The following is a 21,440-nucleotide window of genomic DNA, read 5'->3' on the forward strand; positions in this document are numbered from 1 at the left end:
GTATAAAGTAAAGTAAACATGACCCTCAGCCAGTAATGGTTTTTGAAAACAGAATTGACTGCTCAAATCAAGCTTTTCTGCAAATGTGTCCATTTCAGTATTTCAACCCCAGTGGAGCTCTTCTGCGAACATGTCCATTGCAATATTCGGGAAGTACAGCAAAGTAACTGCAGATATATGCATATTTTTTAAGACATGTTTCTTAAAGCTGAAGTTCATAGACTGGGCAATTATTTTTAAACAAAGATGAAGAGTTAAAAAAAAAAAGGGCACACAATGAAAAGTGAGTCAACCCTCAAAGTCTTACTCTCCAGAAGTAAACAGCATTAAGTTTCTTATAAAGTTTTTGAAAAACCATCCATGGCTATGTTTTTGCGTGTATATACAGATCCCTTATTAGCATTCATATACCAACACCCTTAGAACATTAAACATATTGTTTTGTACACTTGCTATTTTCAAAGCTAAGTTATATCTAACCTGATACAACTCAAGAATTACATTAACAGTAAGAGAGCTGGCATACCAAGTAAACTAAATTGGTTCTTTTGAAGCATAAGATAATTCTAAATTGTAGAAACAAATTCTTTATAGTCACCATCCCACATATGCTAACATACACAGTTCATAACAGATTATACAAAACACATTAAAGTAGCTGAAAATCCAGAACATACACTGATGTCTTCCACGTATACAATCAAAGTTACATATTTTCACTGACAGTTCTTTTCATTAAACCATACTAAAAGTAGGAAAGTAAGTTTTACAGTGGCATCTGAAAATGAAGAAATTCTAATATCTGGTCATCCTTTTATGTCTCATTCCACTTGTACTAAAGATTCAACATTCTGTTTGCTCAAACGGTTATTAGGTTGTTACCAGATATTACTCTGTTAAAGGACAAAATATCTAGGAATGGGGGATGTAATTATTTGCTCAGCAAAATACTAGCTGCTTTCTTATTATGGTAGGCAGCCTCTAAGGTAGCCCCCCAACAATCCCTGCCTTCTGGCCTTTGTGTAATCCCCTCACCTTAAGTATGGGCTGGACTTACGGACTTGCCCCCAGCAGAAGATAGCAGAAGTGATAAGATAGCACCGCCAGTATTAAGTTAAAAACAACTGTAGCTTCCATCTTGGACACACTCTGGCAAAGTGTAGTTGCCATATGGTGAGGCAGCCCTGTGGAGAAGCTCACATGGCAAAGAACTGAAGCTTGCCAATGGCCACACGCATGGGCTTGCTTGAGATACCGCAGCAGTGGCTGACACTGATTACAGCCTCATGAGATCCAGGTCAGAACCATCTAGCCTAGCTGCTGCTTCCTGGCCCACAGAAACTGAGATGATAAATGTTTGCTGTTTTTAACCACTAAGTTCTGAGGCAATTTGTTACACAGCCATTGATAATAAAAACACCTATTTATCTGATTTAATCTTTTTAACAATCATTAGTATAAGAAGTTACTTTTCCCATTTTAAAGCTGAGAACATTGAGGCTCAAAAAGATACTGTAGGAGAATTATCCAAAATCACACACCACTACTTAAATAGCAAAGACAGGATTCAAATGTTATTAATATTCTGACTCATTCAACAAATACTTATTACACACTAAGTACCAAGTTGGTGCTATGGATTCAAGTAAAGACATGTTCTATGTCTGTCCTTAGGTTAGAAGGTTTAGAAGATCTTCTAGGCTCACTTGCTCAGAATAATAGAGAACAATCCATTTTATGAAGTCCCACACCCATTACATGACTTTATAAAAAATATAGCTATATTTACAAAACAAAAATTTTTAATAAAGTGTATATACTGATAAATGACAGCACTTGCCTTTTAACCCATGCAGTCAGTCAATCACAAGTAATACGTGCCAGGTACTATGCAACAATTTGAGAATATGGTGGTAATCACATCATGAATGGCTGAGCCAGCTGAAACACTCATTTTCATCTACTTTTACACTAGGACTTGGAGAAAGTAACGAATGTACCAAAGTAAACAAAAGAGCACTAATGGCAAAATGCTTAACTCATCAAAAACTGGTCATTTGAATTTTTTCTAACTTTCTAAAAATGTTAAAAGTTACTAAAAATAAAAATACTAATTATCCTTCAATCTTAGAACTATGTATGTTAACCTTTACCTAACTATGTATTTTTATGTAGTTGCAATCACTACATCTACTATTTTATACTCTACTTTTCATCTATGATAGCAAATTTTCTTATACATCTTCCTAATAAAACAAACAGGTATATACCAGGTACAATTTGCTGCTACAGCATAATCTACTAGGTTATTCCCGACTGGACATTTACTTGATAATTATTTTTTACAAACAATACATAATGAGGCAAGCGACATACTTCATACATTGACATATCTTACTCTCCCCCTTAAAAAAAGGGTCAAATCACTACACCGTTTTACATTATCAGCACTAAGTGCTGCTATTTTTTAAACTTTTACTACCTTAATAGTTGTAAAATGGTATATTAATGTGGCTCACATACGAATTTTTCATGTCAAAGATATTCTCATGCTGTTTCCTGACTTTACTTCCCTTTATGTGAATTGTCTGTCTGCGATTTTGCTAAACTAGCAGCTTTTTTACCTTTCTAACGGTTAAGTCCTACACATACTTTTCACATAAGTACCTAAGAATAAGAAAACTCTTAGGGACAGGATAGGGTAACATTAGGGAAACTCAAGAAAGTATTTGGTTCTTCTACTTGTACCTCATAAAGTTTGAATGATTATTTATATCATTCCTTGTTCAAAAAAAATCGGATTTGAGATGGAAGTTTTGAAGATCAAGAAGAGCACAGTACCAAAGAAAGAATGAAGTTCCTGGAGTCACTAGACCTGTTTTAAAATTCTGGTTTCAATTCTGATCTATACACCTTAATTAAAGAAAAACCAATTTCTAATTTGAAAGAGGGTGTGGGTGTGGGTGGGTGGGTGTGTGGGTGCACGCGCGCATATGAGCACATGCTAAGGTGAAGCGGCCTGAATTTCTATGGACTCCAGCACATTCTAGTTTAAAAATTCTGTAACAAAGTTCAAATTTTGTTACCAAGTGCTCCCATAAAATAATTCCTGAAAACTGCAATGTACTTTTTGATATTACAAAATATTACATAATGAATACCTGCAATAGAAAGATTTAGGTTGATAACTTATCTGATAAACCAAGGAAAACCAGAATAGTGTAATTCTGACATGCCAAATATATCCACATTTTGTAATGCAAGGCAGATGGAGTTTGGTCTTAGGGGTCATGAAAATTGTCATTTTCATAAGAGAAGAGGATTCAAGAACTTGTAACTGGACTTCACTCATCCATCTCCTCCTCCTACCTTTAAGAAAAAGTATTGTTTAAGTATAACATTCTTACCAAAAAGTACACAAATCACAAATCACAAATGTACAATTCAGAGTTTCTATGAAGCAAATGTTTCCATATAACTAAGATTTTTTAAAAAAGAAAAAAGATTATCAGGAGCTCCCAAAAGTCTTAATGTCCCCAATCAGCCTTTCCCAAGGTGAGCCCTATCCTGACTTCTACCCCCCAAAATTAGTTTGCCTGCTTTTTAACTTTTTTATGTAAATGAAATATTCATTTATGTCTGGCTTTTCTCAGTGAACGTTGTGAGAGATTCATCCACATGCAGTGTCACAGAGACCAGTAGCCGCTTCTTTTGCACTGCTGTATAGGATCTCACCGTAGCAACAGCCCACTGTGACTCTACTGCTGATTTAGGTTGTTTCTGGTTTTTTGATATTATCTATTTATGCTGCTATGAACATTCTTGGATATGGAATTTGGTAAGCATCATATTTTGCATTTCTGCTGGTATACCTAGGAATGAAACTACTGGGTCATAAGGTATATTCAACTTCAGTAAGTACTACCAACTATTTTCCCAGAGAAATAATACCCACTCTACTAATTTTTGCTTGTTTTTTTAATCAAGCCTCTAGCAAACATTAAGATGAGTGACTCCTCTATGGGCAAACAATTAAAGACATAAAAAGATACTTAAATACAGCACCTATCCTCCAGGTCAACAGTTCAGGGACACAAATGTAAACAAATGCCTGTATACAACACAGATGACAAAATGCATCAAAATATCTCATCTGATCCTTATAATAACCACGAAAGTTTTGCCAAACGTTATGATCTCTACTGTTCCTGTGAGAAAAGGGATACTTGTAGGGCAGTTTCCCAAGGTCAAATTGCTTAGTAACCAGAAACAGAACATAGTGTTCAAACACCTAATCCAGGGTTCATTCTTAAACCCATCAGAAAGGGTTTATGAGCAAACTATACTATCTATATAATACATGTTATGTGCTTACATTAACTCAAGATGTATAAAAGGTGCTAAAATACCAATGTACTACATATGTAAATATTTCCCCCAGTAGCAGTAAATTCTCGGCTGTTTCTGACAGCCGAGTGACAGTAGAGTGGGTATTATTTCTCTGGGAAAATAGTTGGTATTAAGTTTGAATAGGATTCTTCTAAAAATAAAATTTAAATGCAATACCGGTTTTAGTCTGGTCTAATTGAGTAGACTTCCTAAGAAGAAAGAGCAGTAAAAGGGCACCTGTGTGCATGTTTGAATCACAGCCAAAAATGGTGTTTATGGAAAACTTCAGATGAAGCAAAGAGGCATTCAGCCAACAAAATCTACAGCTGTGAGACTTGGAACTTACAAGTGCCCAAACTCCAAAAGCAAAAGTGGAATTATGGGACAGACTTTGAAGCTTGTTTATGTGCAAATTTTTCTAGCAAGTAACTTTGTATTTCTCTATTCAGACATATATTCTATGATTAACACTTCTAAGACCAGAGAAAACAGTTAAAGGGAATCCCATCCAGGGACTGATTATTTTTTCCCCACAATTACTTGTAAACAAAACTCAACTGTGGCTAAAATGGAGTAATCTAAATTCTATCTCCAGAGATTTGCAACTTTTCTCCCATCCTAACTCCTAAGGTGTTGACACTCTCGCTCGTTGACATGGGTCCCGAAAACACAACAGTTCCTGACTGGAAGGGAGAGACTACAGCATATCAGAGTATCTTTGAAAAAGTACCTTTTGTGTTTGAATATGCCCCATATCCCTATAATCCTCATGCTCATTTGTCTGGGTACATACTCAAGACTGCCTGAAGTCTCTGGGGAAGACGATAAGTAGGTAGGCTTGAATGCAGAAGTGGAGACTAAGCAGCTTCTAAAGAAATCTAAGGACACTACATAAGAACAAACACTGGAGATGAGGGCTAAAACTTTAAAGTTGAGAGATTATCTGTGTACATAGGCAAGACACTACAAAAAAAGCTAACGGTTTTGTTGTTTTCAAATAAAATGTAGCAAAATTATGGACTGTATACCGAATTATTTCAGCCAGGAAAAAAAAATCTAACACCTTTAGGGATAGACAATTGAATTTCATAGAGAATAATATACCTGGTCTTGGCACCTTGCTTAATCATTATAATTTTGAGTAAAATACCAATCAATCAATGAATAGATATCTAGCATTTATGTTCAAATCCATGAAAGAAATGTTTTAGCGCTATCTCCAACTGAGATCACTAATTCTGTTTAGATGTAGGAGACCATGTGTGCTACGGTGAAGTTGGCATATCATTTGTGCCATTATCAGTCTCATCTCAGCTAACCTGGCAACCTCAACCAGAAATGAATTTTCCTGCTCAGGCTATTATAATAGGAATGATACGCTCCCAAGAGGGCACTCCAGAGCTGGTCTATGATGTCCATACAGTTAGCAATTTGGAGTTAGCATTTAGGAATCACTGTCTATGGACCAAAGCAAGACTTTCAATAGTAGAAATCCAGAACCAGAACATTTCTTCACTTGAATCATTTCTTCCTTCATGATCATTCTGCCAAATCATTTTTGCTTCAATATATTCTCAAACAGAATATATTATGGAAAGAGGCTTCTAAGTTTGGTAAAATCCTCCACTATCTTACTTACTATATTGTCTATTCAAGACACATGGCAGATACACTCCAGTACTTAAGCTTTCTAAAAGGCAGTATTACACTGTATTTACTCTGGTTGCTCCCCACCCCCACCCCGAATCAGCTAACTGGCAACTGAAATAAAGTTAATTCCTACCAGTACGTGCAGAGAACAAGTATCACCTCACAAGCCCCTCATTTATGATTTTATCTTCTCGAGTTCTGAAGGCTAAAGTTTCCAATGCTGTGTCTGAACTTGTATTGAAATGTTTGTCATTAATAAAACAAAGAAGGAATTAATGTATTTTTTTTCGTTGTGGGGAGAGGGAAAGGAATCTACATAGGCGGATTTTACTTTCTAAGTAGTATTATATTGGTCTACATTAATAATTTTCCCAGCAGGCCTTCCATGATTTTACAATCATAGCCTTTGTTTCTCAGATCCTCTTACATGTGACATTTGATCAAAGTTTTTAAATCAGCAGTTAACGGAGGTGGTGGAAAAAAGTACTGCTCACACAAAGCCATCCCACAGCTCACTTCAAAGTCGCTAGAAGCTGGATGACAGACATTTTCCAGCTAAACAGTATTTAGATGTTAAGTTAAATTTTCTGAACCCTGAACACATTTCACTGCACATTATCACACTCCTCAGGTAAACATTTCCCAAACATCACTAAAGCATGCCTTAAGAAAATTCTTCAACTCTTCCACACACGTGTTTTTTAAAGTAACCACAAGGCACCAAACAATTGCATTTATTCTTATTCAAGATCTCTGAATATAGTCTTAAAACAAAAAAGTCTGCCTCCATTCCACCTCTCAAAAAAGATTTCAGGTAACTAAATTACCTATATTACCATTCTAGAAGCAATGGCAGTGAGATGGGATATGAAAAGAAAACTAGTAAAGTCAATTAATTCAAGTCTAAAAGTCCTTATTCAGGCAAACTGTCCCCAAAGAAATGGAGGGGAAAAGAACAATAAAGGAAACACTTCACACTTCAACATGCTATGTAAGGAAAGACTGCTGAAAGGAAATCTTGCAGGGAATTTTATCCCTTTGAACTTTCAAATAAACTCGTAAGTAAGATTATGCAAACTTACTAAAGACCGGTCCTGATTAGAGGGAAAAAAATGCACCCCTTCTCCAAGTCAGTTCTGGAGGCTTTCTCCAGAGTTGTTAGGTTTGTGTTGGGTAAAGACAGACGTTCTAACAAACCAACATTCTTTTCCACATGATCAGAGCTAATTGGCCCCCCTGCAGACTAAGTGACCAATCACATCAGCTTCATCTGAAACCAGCCCCCACAGTATTATAAACAGAGGAATGTGAACTGTAAACCCAGTCCAAGAAGAGAACCTACAAACTAGACGTGTAGATTAAAATTACCTCATCAAAAAGACAGACCTGCAAATTTCCTCAAGACCTACCTGTGCATACAGGCTGACCCATCAAAAGAACTGGTGAGTACATGAAATAATATTCATTCTTATTTCTTTCCTTAAGAGGAACAAAGAAACTGATTGACAAATAGGGACAGAGCTAAATATTGCCAATACATTTTAAAAGACATTACCTACAGGGTAATACTTTAAGGCTCTTTTTCTTCTTCTTTAAATTATAGAAATGAAGTAATAGCCCTATTTGAAAGCATTACTGGGAATTTTCTTAACTTTTATTAAATGTATGCTAATTATCCATTATAATACAGAAATGAGTAGAAGAGAAAGGCGCTAGAAAAAAAACAGTGGCTTTTTAAAAAGATGTTATCTCTTTAGGAAAGGATTAAAGAAACCCAAAATGGGCAAACAGAAAACAATGACCCTAAAGAAATCTGTGTTCATTTTTTTAACCCATGAAAAAAGTCATGAATATCCTAATTTTAAATTTCTTTATAAGCATGGAATTATTCCTGAAATTAACAAATGCTTCTGCAAATAAGAAATTAAAATTTTATAAAAGACTCTCTGAGCTTATATAATAGAGTTAGAACTCACACTGTTTGCCCGAATTATAGAGAGCAGGAAAGATGACTGATTACAAGACTCCATACAATCTTAAAGTGTTTACACCAGACATGAACAAATATATAGTAATACTGTAATCACTTAACTTTGTAGTTATAGCCTATTATCTTAACTGTTTAATATGAACTACACTACATATTATAATATGGCAACAGAAAAGATCATTTTAAGGCTACAACCTAACGAGTAGAATGAATCTATAATTTTGACAACCAGTGAAGCAGCCAAACTATCATTTTTATAAAGTACTATTTTTTCCACCCCACACACAGAAATACAAACAAACTTTCCCGAGCTTTGATTCTACTTTCTATTGTGATCAGTTGATGAGAATCATATAAATACAAAACAAGACAAATACATTCAAAACTCACTTGTATGTCTGAGGGAACATGAAAATTACTTGGAAATGTAATAATATAAACACAGTATCTGTCCATCAGACACTTTTAAATTTGATGGAAAGAAAATCTACATATTAGGCAACAGTAATGTAATTCTTAAATAACCACACAAGCAGATGTAAAATCACAAAGAAAAAAATCATGTAAGAAACCTTTATCAGTTAAGGAAAATGGAAATAAGTTTACAAACTTTTAGAGTTTTAAGGGATCATGTTATTTAATTTCCTCTTTCTTCCTTTCTTTCTGTAACCAACAGAGACCAGAGCCCGGTTGGTTAGATTCCCTTGTCTTCATTATACTAAACCACACTGACTACATGAGAGAAAGGATGGACTAATTCAGGGTAATCTTTTAAGTGGGACCAAATTCTTACATCTCTCAACTACTCCACTTCCTAACACAATATAAACAAGATCTATCCAAGTTTTATATACAAAAAAAATTGCTTCACTGTTCTGATATCAGCCTTTTGATTTCCCCATTCATCAACTCAGAGGTATAAAGAAAATTGTAAAAGCCCAGTGTAAGAGTGCTTAGCTCCAGGTAACAAATAACAATCTCGAAAAAGCCCAAATCATAATTGTCAGCTACAGTATATACAGAAAGGCTATCTCCCCATCTAATAAATTCTAGAACATAATAAACTATGTTGAAAATGAGGAAGAATCATGGTGCTTTTTTACCAAAAAATATTGTGAAACAATAAGCAATTAGCAGCTTTCACCAGTACAGTGGTTCCGTAAGTGGAACAGTCACCAGTACAGATCTGTGATAGGTATTTTCACACAGGCAGGAAGCAAGAAACAAGGTGAAACTAGTATGTTACACACCAATTTTACCTCAATAAAAAAGAAACAGACAGTAAAGGACAATGCAATGACTCACAATCTTTGTCAAGGCAGCCAATTATCTGCTCACATTATATACTTTTTCCTCTTCAAGTGTCAAAATGTTTTTTTTTAAGTAAAATTATGATGGTATATTTTTTAAATTATTTTCTCACCTGGGAAATATGAATTTGGCAATGTTATATAAGAACTCTCCTCTCCACATTTTAATTCTACTGGTCTGAAGAATCCTAAAGACTAGACTATGCAATAATTCTGATTATACTAATCTTCAAATCTTGCAAGATGTCTTCCTTAACTAAAAATATATTTCTTGCCTACATATCATAGATCTGAACCAAAGCATTCCTGAAGAACAGATATTCTGTGATGCCTCTTGAACAAAAACTAGTCAAATGGAACATAGCGTTCATCATGAAGGCTGACCAGAGTCAAAATTCTATTTTTGAGGCAATTATAGCATTGACTCTGGACTCAGTATAGGATTCACCAACACTTACTACCTTTGTGAGCTTAAGAAAATGACTGTGCCTCAGTTTCATTATCTGTAAAATGGGAATAATAGTGATACTTATTATTGTGAAAGTTAGGAAATATTATCAATCATAATAAAGCAACTAATACTGAGCAGTTACTCTGTGCCAGACATTGCCTGTGGGCTTCACATGAGTTAATACATGTTAAAGTGTTTGGTATAATTCCTACCACATAATAAACAATATATATTAACTAATATTAATCATTACTGTGATTACAAACTCTAAAAGTCTGTAAACTTACTTCCATTTTCCTTAACTGATAAAGGTTTCTTACATGATTTTTTTCTGTGTGATTTTACATCTGCTTACATACATTACAATATGATAGACCATCATAATTTTACTTAAAAAAAACATTTTGACACTCGAAGAGGAAAATTGTGTAAAATTAACAATGGTTTAAGATAGACACTTGAGATGGTTTTAGGGACAAGAAGATCATCTACTAAAGGTACTAAACATCTGGCTGTCAAAGAATATCTTGTGAATGCAATACCAATCATCTTGGGAAAGATTTTTATTTCACCAAACTCCCTAAACAGACAGCTTCTTGTAATAAAAAAAAAAATTAAACTGTACAGCCAAATTTGAACAACACTCCAAATAATCCAAGGTTCCCTTTTGCCTTGTGTCAACTTCTTTTATGTCTGATCCTCAGTGACCTCATCTGAAAAATGGGATGATAACGTCTATGTTGCTAAGATTCCAAAGAATGAGAGAGAGAGAGAGAGAGAGAGAGAGAGAGAGAGAGAGAGAGAGAGAGAGAGAGAGAATGCCATATAAAAAGCACCTGTGCAGCGCCCAGGAAGACTTTGTTGTTGTTATTCTTATTTCCAAAAGGGCACAGATCAGGTCTCCTAAAACATTTAAAGTATCTAGCAAAATGAGTCATTAAATAGCTGTGCCAAGAAAAAAAAAATTGACTAAATAAAATAATAATGACATCTTGTTAGAATAATAAATTATAAAATGTTAATTCCCTAAGATTTTTTTAAGTTTATGTGTGAAACCAAAATGGCCATCTAATCTAAATTTTAACGGTCATCCAGTGTTCCATCAGTAATTCAATTCTGAAGAAGATACAACAGAGTATCTGTAATACCACCAAAACAAATGTTAAATTAGTCTCAGGACAAAAGGGAATGCATATACCCAGCTGGCCGATGTCCAACTCCAACAGCACAGGAAGGCTGTCTCCCTAGCCCCCAAGTCCCTGGGCATAGGAAGGTTCCAGCAAACCCAAGCAACAACCTAGCTTCAAATGCCTCTAGTTCCTTCTCAAGCATTCCTGTCATTCAAAAGGTAGAAAGGGATGTGCAGTACTCCCAAAGGTATCTGCTTCTGAAGGAAGAAGCAAGGGAAGAGTCAAATATAAACTAGTACTGGATAGTGGCACAGAAGAAAGGAGCACACAAAGGGATACAAGCTGCATTTATTTCCCCTTCTGTTACTGGCAGGCTCTACAATAGGTGTTAAGACACTTCTGTCATAGTCAAGTGTAGAAAGCACACATTATAATTTTTACTCACCATACAAAGCATAACCACTGATTTACAGTTTAACTGTTCACAGAAAAAACAATTATATCAATTACCTTTCCTAAATGATTATTTTAAATCATTAAACTTGAAGCTTTTTCTTCTAATTTACTTTCCAAACTAATATTATCTAGGAATTTCTACCTAGAATTTCTTATTTTGCCAAGAAAATAGTTTTCTCTCCACCCCAAACCTAATCAGAATCTAGAATAAAAAGGGCAGCAATCCATTAGCCAAGGAAGGTAAGATGTCATAAAGTGATAAAAATTAATGAAGTCTATCTAATCATAAAACTTTCAATAGGTTAATAATAAAGTACACATTACAACTATGGATTTCTGAAAGCTTAGTCTTATATCAGCACTAGTTTGGTTTCAAAACATTTGCAGATATTTTAACACTACACTTACAAATGATTTCTACTTAGTTACACAGGGGAACACTATACTTAAGTTATAATTATGAATTATGCATGACCATAATTAATTATGAAAAGTTGTTACTTACACATGATGTTTAGTCAAATCAACAAATACTTGATGCCTAGACTTGTGCAAGAAAGATACAGGAGTGTCAAACAGATATGAACCATAATCCTAACCCACAAGGATTTTAAAATATACCTGGAAATGTTAAGATGCCATACAATATTTTAAGTCATTCAACGAAACAGTAAGAAATACACTAAGGCAACCCTTGTAGCTAGCAAATGAATGGCTTCGTCAACAAATGACCCCCTACGTAAGTAGAAAAGAGAGAGTTCTCAGACTGGGAAAGCCTGTCCAAGAGTCAGCGAAGCATTCCAAAGAAAGTACAAACTGAATGAGGTCTCAGAGTCTATTAATATTAACTGTAAAACAGTTAAGAGCTTACTAATTTGCTCTTGATTTCACAGAATTACAGCTGACAATGGATGGCAATAACTGCAAAGTTATTGCTCCTCTCCTAACTCAGAGATACCGGAGGATGGTCACCAAGGATGGCCACAGTACACTTCAAATGGATGGTGCTCAAAGGGGTCTTGCATATCTTCGAGATGCTTGGGGAATCCTAATGGACATGCGCTGGCGCTGGATGATGCTGGTCTTTTCTGCTTCTTTTGTTGTCCACTGGCTTGTCTTTGCAGTGCTCTGGTATGTTCTAGCTGAGATGAATGGTGATCTGGAACTAGATCATGAGGCCCCACCTGAAAACCACACTATCTGTGTCAAGTACATCACCAGTTTCACAGCTGCGTTCTCCTTCTCCCTGGAGACACAACTCACAATTGGTTATGGTACCATGTTCCCCAGTGGTGACTGTCCAAGTGCAATCGCCCTACTTGCCATACAAATGCTTCTAGGCCTCATGCTAGAGGCTTTTATCACAGGTAATTGTTTTTGTTCTTAAAATTTATGAGTGTTTTGGATGGGTATAGTTAGTTATGAGCAACTGTGTTAAAGAATAATTTATTTGCATTCTTAGCAGGTAGTGCCAAAGACTGAAAAGAGTCTAGGGCCAAAATGGTAGGAGAAATTTTAAGAAACCTGACTTTAAACCTAAATTATACCTATTGGACTTAAGAATAAATGGATCATTTTGACATACTAGCAGCAACATTTTATGCCAAAAAAATATTAACAAAGGTCTAAAAGGAGTTTTTCAGAGAAGCTAAATATTTTGTTTTATAAATAAGTGAAAAAATATGTTCAAGGTATATTTTGACAGTCATTTTACCTAACAGAGAAATTTTATTTTATTTTTTTTTTACTGGATTAGAATTTTCTACTCTTGAGTTCATCTTTTCAACATTTAGTCAATACCAGTGAGCCCAGAGCACCATAGTTAGCATTATATGTTAGAGAACAAGTATACAGACCCTTAGTAAAATGCCCTGGAAATACAGCCACAAAGATGAAATTTGCTTATAAATCTGGTAACACATAAGACTGTTTCTTCTAATAAGGTAGGGGTATGTCATTTTTATAAGTGGTATATACAGTACAAAACAAAACTTGGTTTTAATATACTACCCAGTAATAACCTGAGAAGGTAACCATTGGGCCATCTGAAGGGTGATGTGATATAAGCCCCAGTGTACAACCAACTAGCTCTATAACATGTTAACAAATCACTTAACTTCTATAATAAGAGTTCTTAAACTGGGTCAGACATTAGATAAAATTTAGGTGGAATGATGAACTTAAGATGGGAAAACCTTGCATCTTTTTCACTAATCCCTAACCAAAATTCGGCTTTTCCTTCTATTATAAATGTAGGCAACAAAAAACATAACATCAGCAATACCTGTAACTTTGATACAAATAGAAACCACAGATTACCTTCATATCACACTATAATGCTTCAAAATTACAGTATTAAATCTGCCACTGTATTTTATTTAATACATTAATAAAGCACAGATAGTACTACAGTACAAATTTTTAAATGTTCAGCAGGATTTCAACATATTTGGTTTTCTTTGTATGCATTTCATTTTTATGCACTTAAAGCATAATTCCGGTAAGAGGTCCATAGACCTCATCAGCCTGCCAACAAGATTATGGCACAAAAGTGGTTAAGAAACCCTGAAACATAGATTGGAGCCACAAGGAGAATGCACTTGGAAGGTACACTGAAATTACCTTAAAGCCAGAGCCTTTTTAAAAAAAGGTTTATATAAGTTTCAAAGTTAAAAAATTCTTCAGTGTTCCACTCATTTTACTGGTTCCCTCTCAACCCCACGCCATTGCATTCCAAATCAAATTTCTAATCAACTTGGAGTAATCTGGTTACAACTAAATTGTACCTAATTTGTTACTTTTTTTTCAGTGGGGGCAGAAATAGAGGAAATGACCATTTTTTAGACTTTATCAGCAACGAGTGGACAAAATTTTACATTTCTATGTAACAAAACAAATTTTGCTTATCAATTTTTGAAATAATAATTTTTAAGTAAGAATGTATGTACACTTGAAAATTTCTCAGGCAAATGAGACTACCCAAATTAACAATAAGTTCAGATCCTGACTCATTTGGAAGTCACAGCACCAAGAAATGTATAAGCTATTTGATATACTTTTCTTATTCAAAATAGGTATTGATATTTGAAGTGTTCATTCTAAAAAAAAAATTCAATGTTTTCTAATTTAGGTGCCTTTGTGGCGAAGATCGCCCGGCCAAAAAATCGAGCTTTCTCAATTCGCTTTACTGACTTAGCAGTAGTAGCTCACATAGATGGCAAACCTAATCTTATTTTCCAAGTGGCCAATACTCGACCTAGCCCGCTAACCAGTGTTCGGGTCTCAGCTATACTCTATCAGGAAAGAGAAAACGGCGAACTCTACCAGACCAGTGTGGACTTCCACCTTGACGGCATCAGTTCTGAGGAATGTCCATTCTTTATCTTTCCACTAACCTACTATCACTCCATTATACCATCAAGTCCTCTGGCTACTCTGCTCCAGCATGAAAATCCTCCCCACTTTGAATTAGTTGTGTTCCTTTCGGCAATGCAGGAAGGCACAGGAGAAATATGCCAAAGGAGGACATCCTACCTACCCTCCGAGATCATGTTACATCACTGTTTTGCATCTTTGTTGATCCGAGGTTCCAAAGGTGAATATCAAATCAAGATGGAGAATTTTGACAAGACTGTTCCTGAACTTCCAACTCCTCTGGTCTCTAAGAGCCCAAACAGGACTGAGATGGACATCCGTATCAATGGACAAAGCATTGACAATTTTCAGATCTCTGAAACAGGACTGACAGAATAAGATGTATCCATGGCACCCTATTTTTTAATATATTAAATACACCCAGCCAGTTATGCAGCTACTTTTCCTTCATCGTATCTCATGTTTTCTTTTTCTCAATGCTGACTATAATTCTCTGATTACATCATGGTAATCAAGCCTATGCCCATTAAAAAATGGCTGAGCTAACAATACACATTCTGGAAATATAAACATTCTACTTTGTAATTACAAAGTTTGTACCTGTGGTTATCTGCTGAAATCAATGCATCTCAACATGACAAAGATTATACAGAATTGTTGGTGAATTTATAAGGATGTGGTATACCAGTAATGAAAGTAAAATGGACACTGAAGTTTAACATAGCAGAACTCTAAGAAAATAAACCATAAATCTCATTTTCAACTGCAAGTTGAAGCAACAGTCTAGTTTCAAACCTAACTCCCGGGTAGAATGATGATTTCACAACACTTAGTGGAATCCTTTTAAAATTTATTTTTTCAAGCCAACAAGATCATTTCTTTGGGTCTTTAGACTACAAAACCGGGGTAAGTATTACTTCCTTAATTTTTAACAGCTAAGAACAAAAATTCACAAGAAAAATAGTAAACTATAGATTTATACATAACTCTAAAAGCATCTCAGCATGACACCCAAACACATGCAGATGTTTGTGGCCCAACATAGTAAGAGCAAGTAAAACAGCTCTAGCCCAAACGGAACCTGTAGGGTGGTATTTTTAGTAAGGAAACAAAAAATTGCATCTACTATGAAGCTACCCTGCATAAAAATCAATTAGTGATTTAAAAATTAATCAACTATTCATCTAAATGCCAAAAACTTTCCATTCTTACCTGTGATCCATTCAATTGCATAAAAAAACCCTCTAAATAACTCATAAATGTAAACATATTTGAATTTTTATAAAGATTTAGTTAGATATAATGAAATAGGGGGAAAAAATCCCTAATAGATAAAGCAAAAAATAATTAGGCAACGAAGTATTTTCAAATCCAAATTCCTGTTTCCAACTTCAAATAGTTTTTTCTATAAACACAAATGAGTGTTTATTCACCAGTAGGAGGTTGGACTAGAGGAACTTGTATTCCTTTCCAAATCTAATAACACTCCAAGAAAATTATGCTCTCTCTGCTTCATTTTTTATTTTATATATATTAAGATGAACCTTTTCCCTTACCTCCAAGTTGAGACTACCCTTTGCATACTCTTCATTTCAATAAAAGTATCAAACTGTCTTCAAACAAAACAAGAACCAGAAAGTCACCTATCAGATTTCAAACAGATTTGTAGCTGCTCTTCTTTTCTGAAATTCCCCTTATCAGGTTTAGTGGGAAAAGTGAAAGATTAACCCTCCCTACTGGTGATGACCCAGGCAGGAAACATATCTTGAAATAAATACTAGCTGAGTAAAGGCAAGCATTCGTGAAGAGCAGGGCACAGCAGCAAGTCACATTTTTCTACTCTTTGACCAAAAGGAAAAGAAAATAAAGAAGAACTTTGGAGTGTTCTAAGACAGAATAGCAGAACATCAAGGACATAGAAACTTTATTATTGTGGACTTTTGCTGTTTGAAAATCCTAGGCATTCTTAAGTACTAGACAGACCAACAGATTTTTTTCCAACCCAAGACTGCTGAATTCATATTTCTATAATAAAGTAACAAGATTCACCTAACATGTGAAAATAAAATAGTATCGAAGATTTACATGGTATGTTTTTTCCTAAGAGCTCTATGTCAGTTACACAGATCACAATTCCAACAGTTAAGTGAAAGTGCCCAAAGCGACACAAAGAAGGAAGAAACACCTGGATCTGCGCCCTTATGGGTGCAGCATGTTCTGCACACAAGTCATATGAGTTTCTTAGTATGCTATTTACACATAAATTTTGCATCTGAAAACTAGACGTTAACTTCCCCTATTTATATTCTAATATTTATATTCTAATGCTATTTAATAAATGTTTCACAAATAGAAAACTAAGACACTCAAAAACTTCTGTCTAGAGGGTTGGGAGCTTCTGAAACCACTGATAATGATTCTTTCACTTACTTCAATCACAGTTTCTACTATAAGGATTAAGTTTTCTGCAAAATTACATCCTTTCAGGAGATTGGAGCACAAATGGAAGAAGGGGAAATTACTGGGAGGTGGAATGGCAGCTTTAATTTGTGGCTATACAGCTAACCCAGTTCACCTGGGAGCTCAGTGATGGTATCTATGATACATTCTTAGGAAGACCATATTGAACTACCTTAAAAAACTGCGTTTGGAAACCAAACAGATCATATGACAGTCCCAACAAACTAGAGACAAGTAGTTACAAAAAAGTCGTAAGGCCTACTTTTGTATATGTTTAAGCCCATATTACCAACTGGTAACAGCAGCCTAATAACCACAAATTGCTGTTTATTTCAAGGTATTTCACACCAAAATGCACTAATTGATATCATACTAGGTAGAACCTATTGCTATCACCTGGATCATTTTTAATAATCCATTAAATTTTTTAATTTAAAATTAAATTTAATCCACCTTTAATTTCAAAATGATCCACTTTTAATTTTACCCTCACAGGATCATACAACATTATCACTGAAACTGATCCCCACTGTGCAGCAATCAATTACTCCAGAATAGTAATTATAGTAAATAGGAATTATAATTCCAAGACCAAAGGCTGGTCTCCATATTCTCCCATGGGTATTAATCAGCAGGGCTACGTTGGATTCTCACCCAGATGTTGGTAATTACATCCATTCCTCCCTATAAGAAGCAAATACATGACATAGACCATCTCTAATTTTAAAAAAAGACATACTATTCTGGAACCCTCAGCACCAAATTATCTTAATTTGATATCATAGCTATCTCACAGTTGATCAATGTATCAGTGTATCCCTACAATTTTAGTACTTCAGTTCTTAGCAAAAAATACAATATGAGCAATTTTTTTAAATCTGCAATGTTTTCAACAGAAGTTGTTAAGAGTAGGCAGTTAGTTAGACATAAGCAAGAGAAAAGGGTCAGCACATCACCAAGGAAGACTCCTCCCTGGCCAACCCCTAAGCCCTCCTTAGTTCCCAGTTCCACAGTCAAAGATGCCTGGCTAATCAGGAGGCCCAAACAGTCAAGGACACCTAGATTGTCAAGGGGCCCAAGACCATAGGGGTTTCCCTGATTATAGGACATGCACAAGGCCCAAAGTCCTTGTCCAAAAGTAATCCCACCTCATTAATATAGCATGTAAATCTAATTAGCATTGTGGTTTGGGCCCCCCTATGGGCTTTGCTTAGGTACTTACGGGTAAGGTGTCTGCCCACTGAGGAGACAAGTTATGTAATCTAGAGCTGTTAATCAACCTGTCAAATGACATAAGACACAGGGCAGGACTTGCTGCCACCTTAAGAAAAAATAAAAGCCAACCTAACCCTAATAGCAATGCTGCTTCTGTTTCCAGTAAGCCTGCTCTCCACCCTTCAGAGTATACTTACACTTTGCTTAATAAACTCCTGCTATTTGAAACTGTCCTAAGTCTGTCTCTTGATCGAATTCTTCCCTTCAAGAAGACAAGAATTGGGGAAACAACATGTCCTGCCTGTAACAAGCGGATTGCTTCAAAAAGAGACAAAAGCTCAGAATCATTGTTACAGTTAATGTAATAACCTGAAGTGAGCATCTTATCAGAAGGCATTCAATTAAAGCCACTATATTTGAATATGTATGTGGAAATTTCCCCAATATTTTAGAAGGACAAACTTTCTTAATATTCTTAACCACTTCACATCAATTTAGTTCATCTTTTCAAAGATATATCTATAGGATGCAAAGAAAAGAGCCCATAATCTTAATAGAGGACAGCTGGGGAAATTGTTCTCATTGAATTAATACAGTTAAAGTTTTACACTCATCTATTCCAAACCACTGGAAGTGTGATTATGAGTCTAACAATTAAAATCAAGCTAATTTCATGACAGGGAACTCACTACATTCCCAAGGCAACCCAAGTCATTTTCAGACAACTCTATTAGATCTTTCTAAGATTGTATCAAATATCTGCTTCCATAAACCTGTCCTTCAGACTCATACAAATCATGTCTAATCCCTTTTTATAGAGTGAGCCTATAAACCTCCTCTCCACAGTTTTGTCCCCTATGTGTATAAACAGCACTATTTCCCTCATGCATTGCCCATTACAGGGCTTCAAATGGCCCCCTCAATCACCCTACGCCAATGTATGGATCTTTTCAAGGTGTGGCCCCAGTACTAAGCATAATACTTGAGCTGACCTGTGACAACATAAAAGACAGTAGATCCCTCTATCACTTGACTCACTGAGGACCCTTTAGTTCTAATAACAGCTGTCTGCAGACACCAGGGCACTGTTGACTAACACTAAGCACAGAGTCGGCTGAGAGGACTATGCCTCTCCCAGCAGGCTGCTGTTACACAATTACTCCATACATTTTAGAGTTTATTTATGCCACACTGCATTTTCTGCTGTTAAACTTCATTTAATTAGATCTGGTCTCTCGTACTGCACCTTAATTCTGATCCCAAGTCCCTAATGTTCCATTTTATAGTTATACCTCTAGACATGAATGGAAAATCCAATCACACACCAGTGCTGTCATCCAAAGAGAAGGAATATTTATTTAGCACCTAGTACAAGGTCTGGTGTATGAGTAGGTATTCAATAATGTTAACTGAATAAATGAGTCCATCTACTCTTATTTAATCTGAAAACTTCTATAAGGTATTAAGCACCTCCATTTATTATGAGACTACTGAATGTCTCAAAGTGTAGACTACCACTGATTTCTGATTCCGGTAGATTACTTTAAACTGCCCCTCCTTATCTCTCCATATTCACCAGGAAAAGTATTCAATCAGACTAGGATGGAAACAGAGATCGTGATAAATCCCCCAAGATAATACTTTTTCAACAGCATACAAGTAAAGCCATTCAACTAGCAGTAAGTTATCTACCCAGTCTGTTCTAAACTTCTTCATGCCACACTCATTTAATGGCTTTTCATCAAACAGAACTGATTATTCCCAATGTCAAATTAATGAGAAATTTAAATGTGTTATAAAATGAGTTTTATATGAAAACACTAATCCAAAGTTGACTGTTTTAACTACTTGTTTTTAAAAAAGAATCTGTAAATAAGTTTGTGAATACTTATATATTTAATGTATGTTTTAAGAAATGTATACCACTGTCAAATACAATCACGCTCTGGAGAACTTTTCTGGTACTTCAAGAAATTTGGAACTTATATGGTTATTTTTGTAATTAGAATATTACAATGAGCTGGCATTTTTTCTCTCTCAGCTATTAATATGTACCAGCCAGCAGTTTGAAAACTAGTCTTTAATCAGTAAGGAAGCCCCATCTTAACAGATTCTTTAATATAAACTGTGGTTAATTTCACCATAAACATTGAAATCCTGTTTTCTTATTGTGTTCCTCATAATTCAGTGGCTACTGTAACTATGTAATTTATTTTAATAGCTCTTATCTCAAAATAAGAAAAAAATTAAGATTATACATCAGAAAGACCAAATGAGTGACTAATAAACATTCAGTTTTAGCTTTTGCTCTAAGATACAGTAATAAATATTCTAGCATTTTCCCTTTCTCACTTGTGAGATGATATCTACATTGGAAAAGGAGTTAACAGATTGGTTCCTAAACTGAATTTCAGTTCACAAGGCAACTTTAACAAAGAATATATGCCTTGCAAAGAACACAAAGACCTAAAAAGTTAAATCAGGTAAGTCCTAATGGTTGTATTCATTATCCCTGGTTTCAAACAATAGAGCCCTCAAATAAACATTGAATTTTAAATGGAAGCAATATTACAACCCCATCTACTGGAGAGATGCAAGTAATCAAGTCAAATTTTAATGGAAGCATCCTTCTTGTGAGCCTTGTTAAAAACTAATAGCATGGAATTCCAGATAAAAATATTTCAGAACAGTAAGAAAGCCTTACCTACATCTTTTCGTCCTGGTTTTTCAAAACGTCTGTCACCCCTAGAAAAAATAAAATAAGTTTCAAACAAGACTTGAGAGTAATATGTAGATGTCTCATTCATGACACCCACTCTCCTATCCTTTAACATTTCTTTTTTTTTCTAAATTATAGAATATATGATTACTAACATTTGGAAACAGAAAAGCAAAATGATGCAGAAAACAAAAATATCCACCATCTTGCCTACCAAAGCTAGCTTCTGTTGACCCAGCAATGTTTTCTTTAAATTACATACATTTTTTAATTAGATACACGCTGCAATTTAGAT

At 35.1% G+C, this 21,440-nt stretch overlaps 2 protein-coding genes across 10 annotated transcripts in view; one reads left to right on the forward strand and one right to left on the reverse strand.

Moving 5' to 3' along the window:
• Nucleotides 1-21,440, reverse strand: part of GIGYF2 (GRB10 interacting GYF protein 2) — a 123,981-nt gene that overhangs the window by 56,233 nt on the left and 46,308 nt on the right. For all 7 annotated transcript variants that reach the window (XR_012123458.1, XM_073217977.1, XM_073217976.1 and 4 more), the window contains exon 8: nt 21,131-21,171. Coding sequence is in view for 6 of the 7 variants with exons in the window: in XM_073217977.1 (XP_073074078.1) it covers nt 21,131-21,171 (41 nt within the window). In the remaining variant the exon portion in view is untranslated. The remainder of the gene's footprint in view (nt 1-21,130; nt 21,172-21,440) is intronic.
• KCNJ13 (potassium inwardly rectifying channel subfamily J member 13) lies at nt 5-19,973 on the forward strand. Of its 3 annotated transcripts, none has more exons than XM_017640821.3 (3): nt 5-7,481; nt 12,270-12,743; nt 14,507-19,973. In XM_017640821.3, the coding sequence occupies exons 2-3, from the start codon at nt 12,284-12,286 to the stop codon at nt 15,127-15,129; spliced, it is 1,083 nt and encodes a 360-aa protein (XP_017496310.1). In that variant the 5' UTR covers nt 5-7,481; nt 12,270-12,283; the 3' UTR covers nt 15,130-19,973. The 3 variants fall into 3 exon arrangements, with proteins under 3 accessions (XP_017496310.1, XP_017496311.1, XP_073074080.1); XM_017640822.3 differs by having other exon boundaries at nt 12,270-12,507; nt 14,507-14,702; XM_073217979.1 differs by lacking the exon at nt 5-7,481 and having other exon boundaries at nt 11,410-12,743.

This window comes from Manis javanica, chromosome 12 (assembly GCF_040802235.1).
Source record: "Manis javanica isolate MJ-LG chromosome 12, MJ_LKY, whole genome shotgun sequence".
Lineage (NCBI taxonomy): Eukaryota > Metazoa > Chordata > Mammalia > Pholidota > Manidae > Manis > Manis javanica.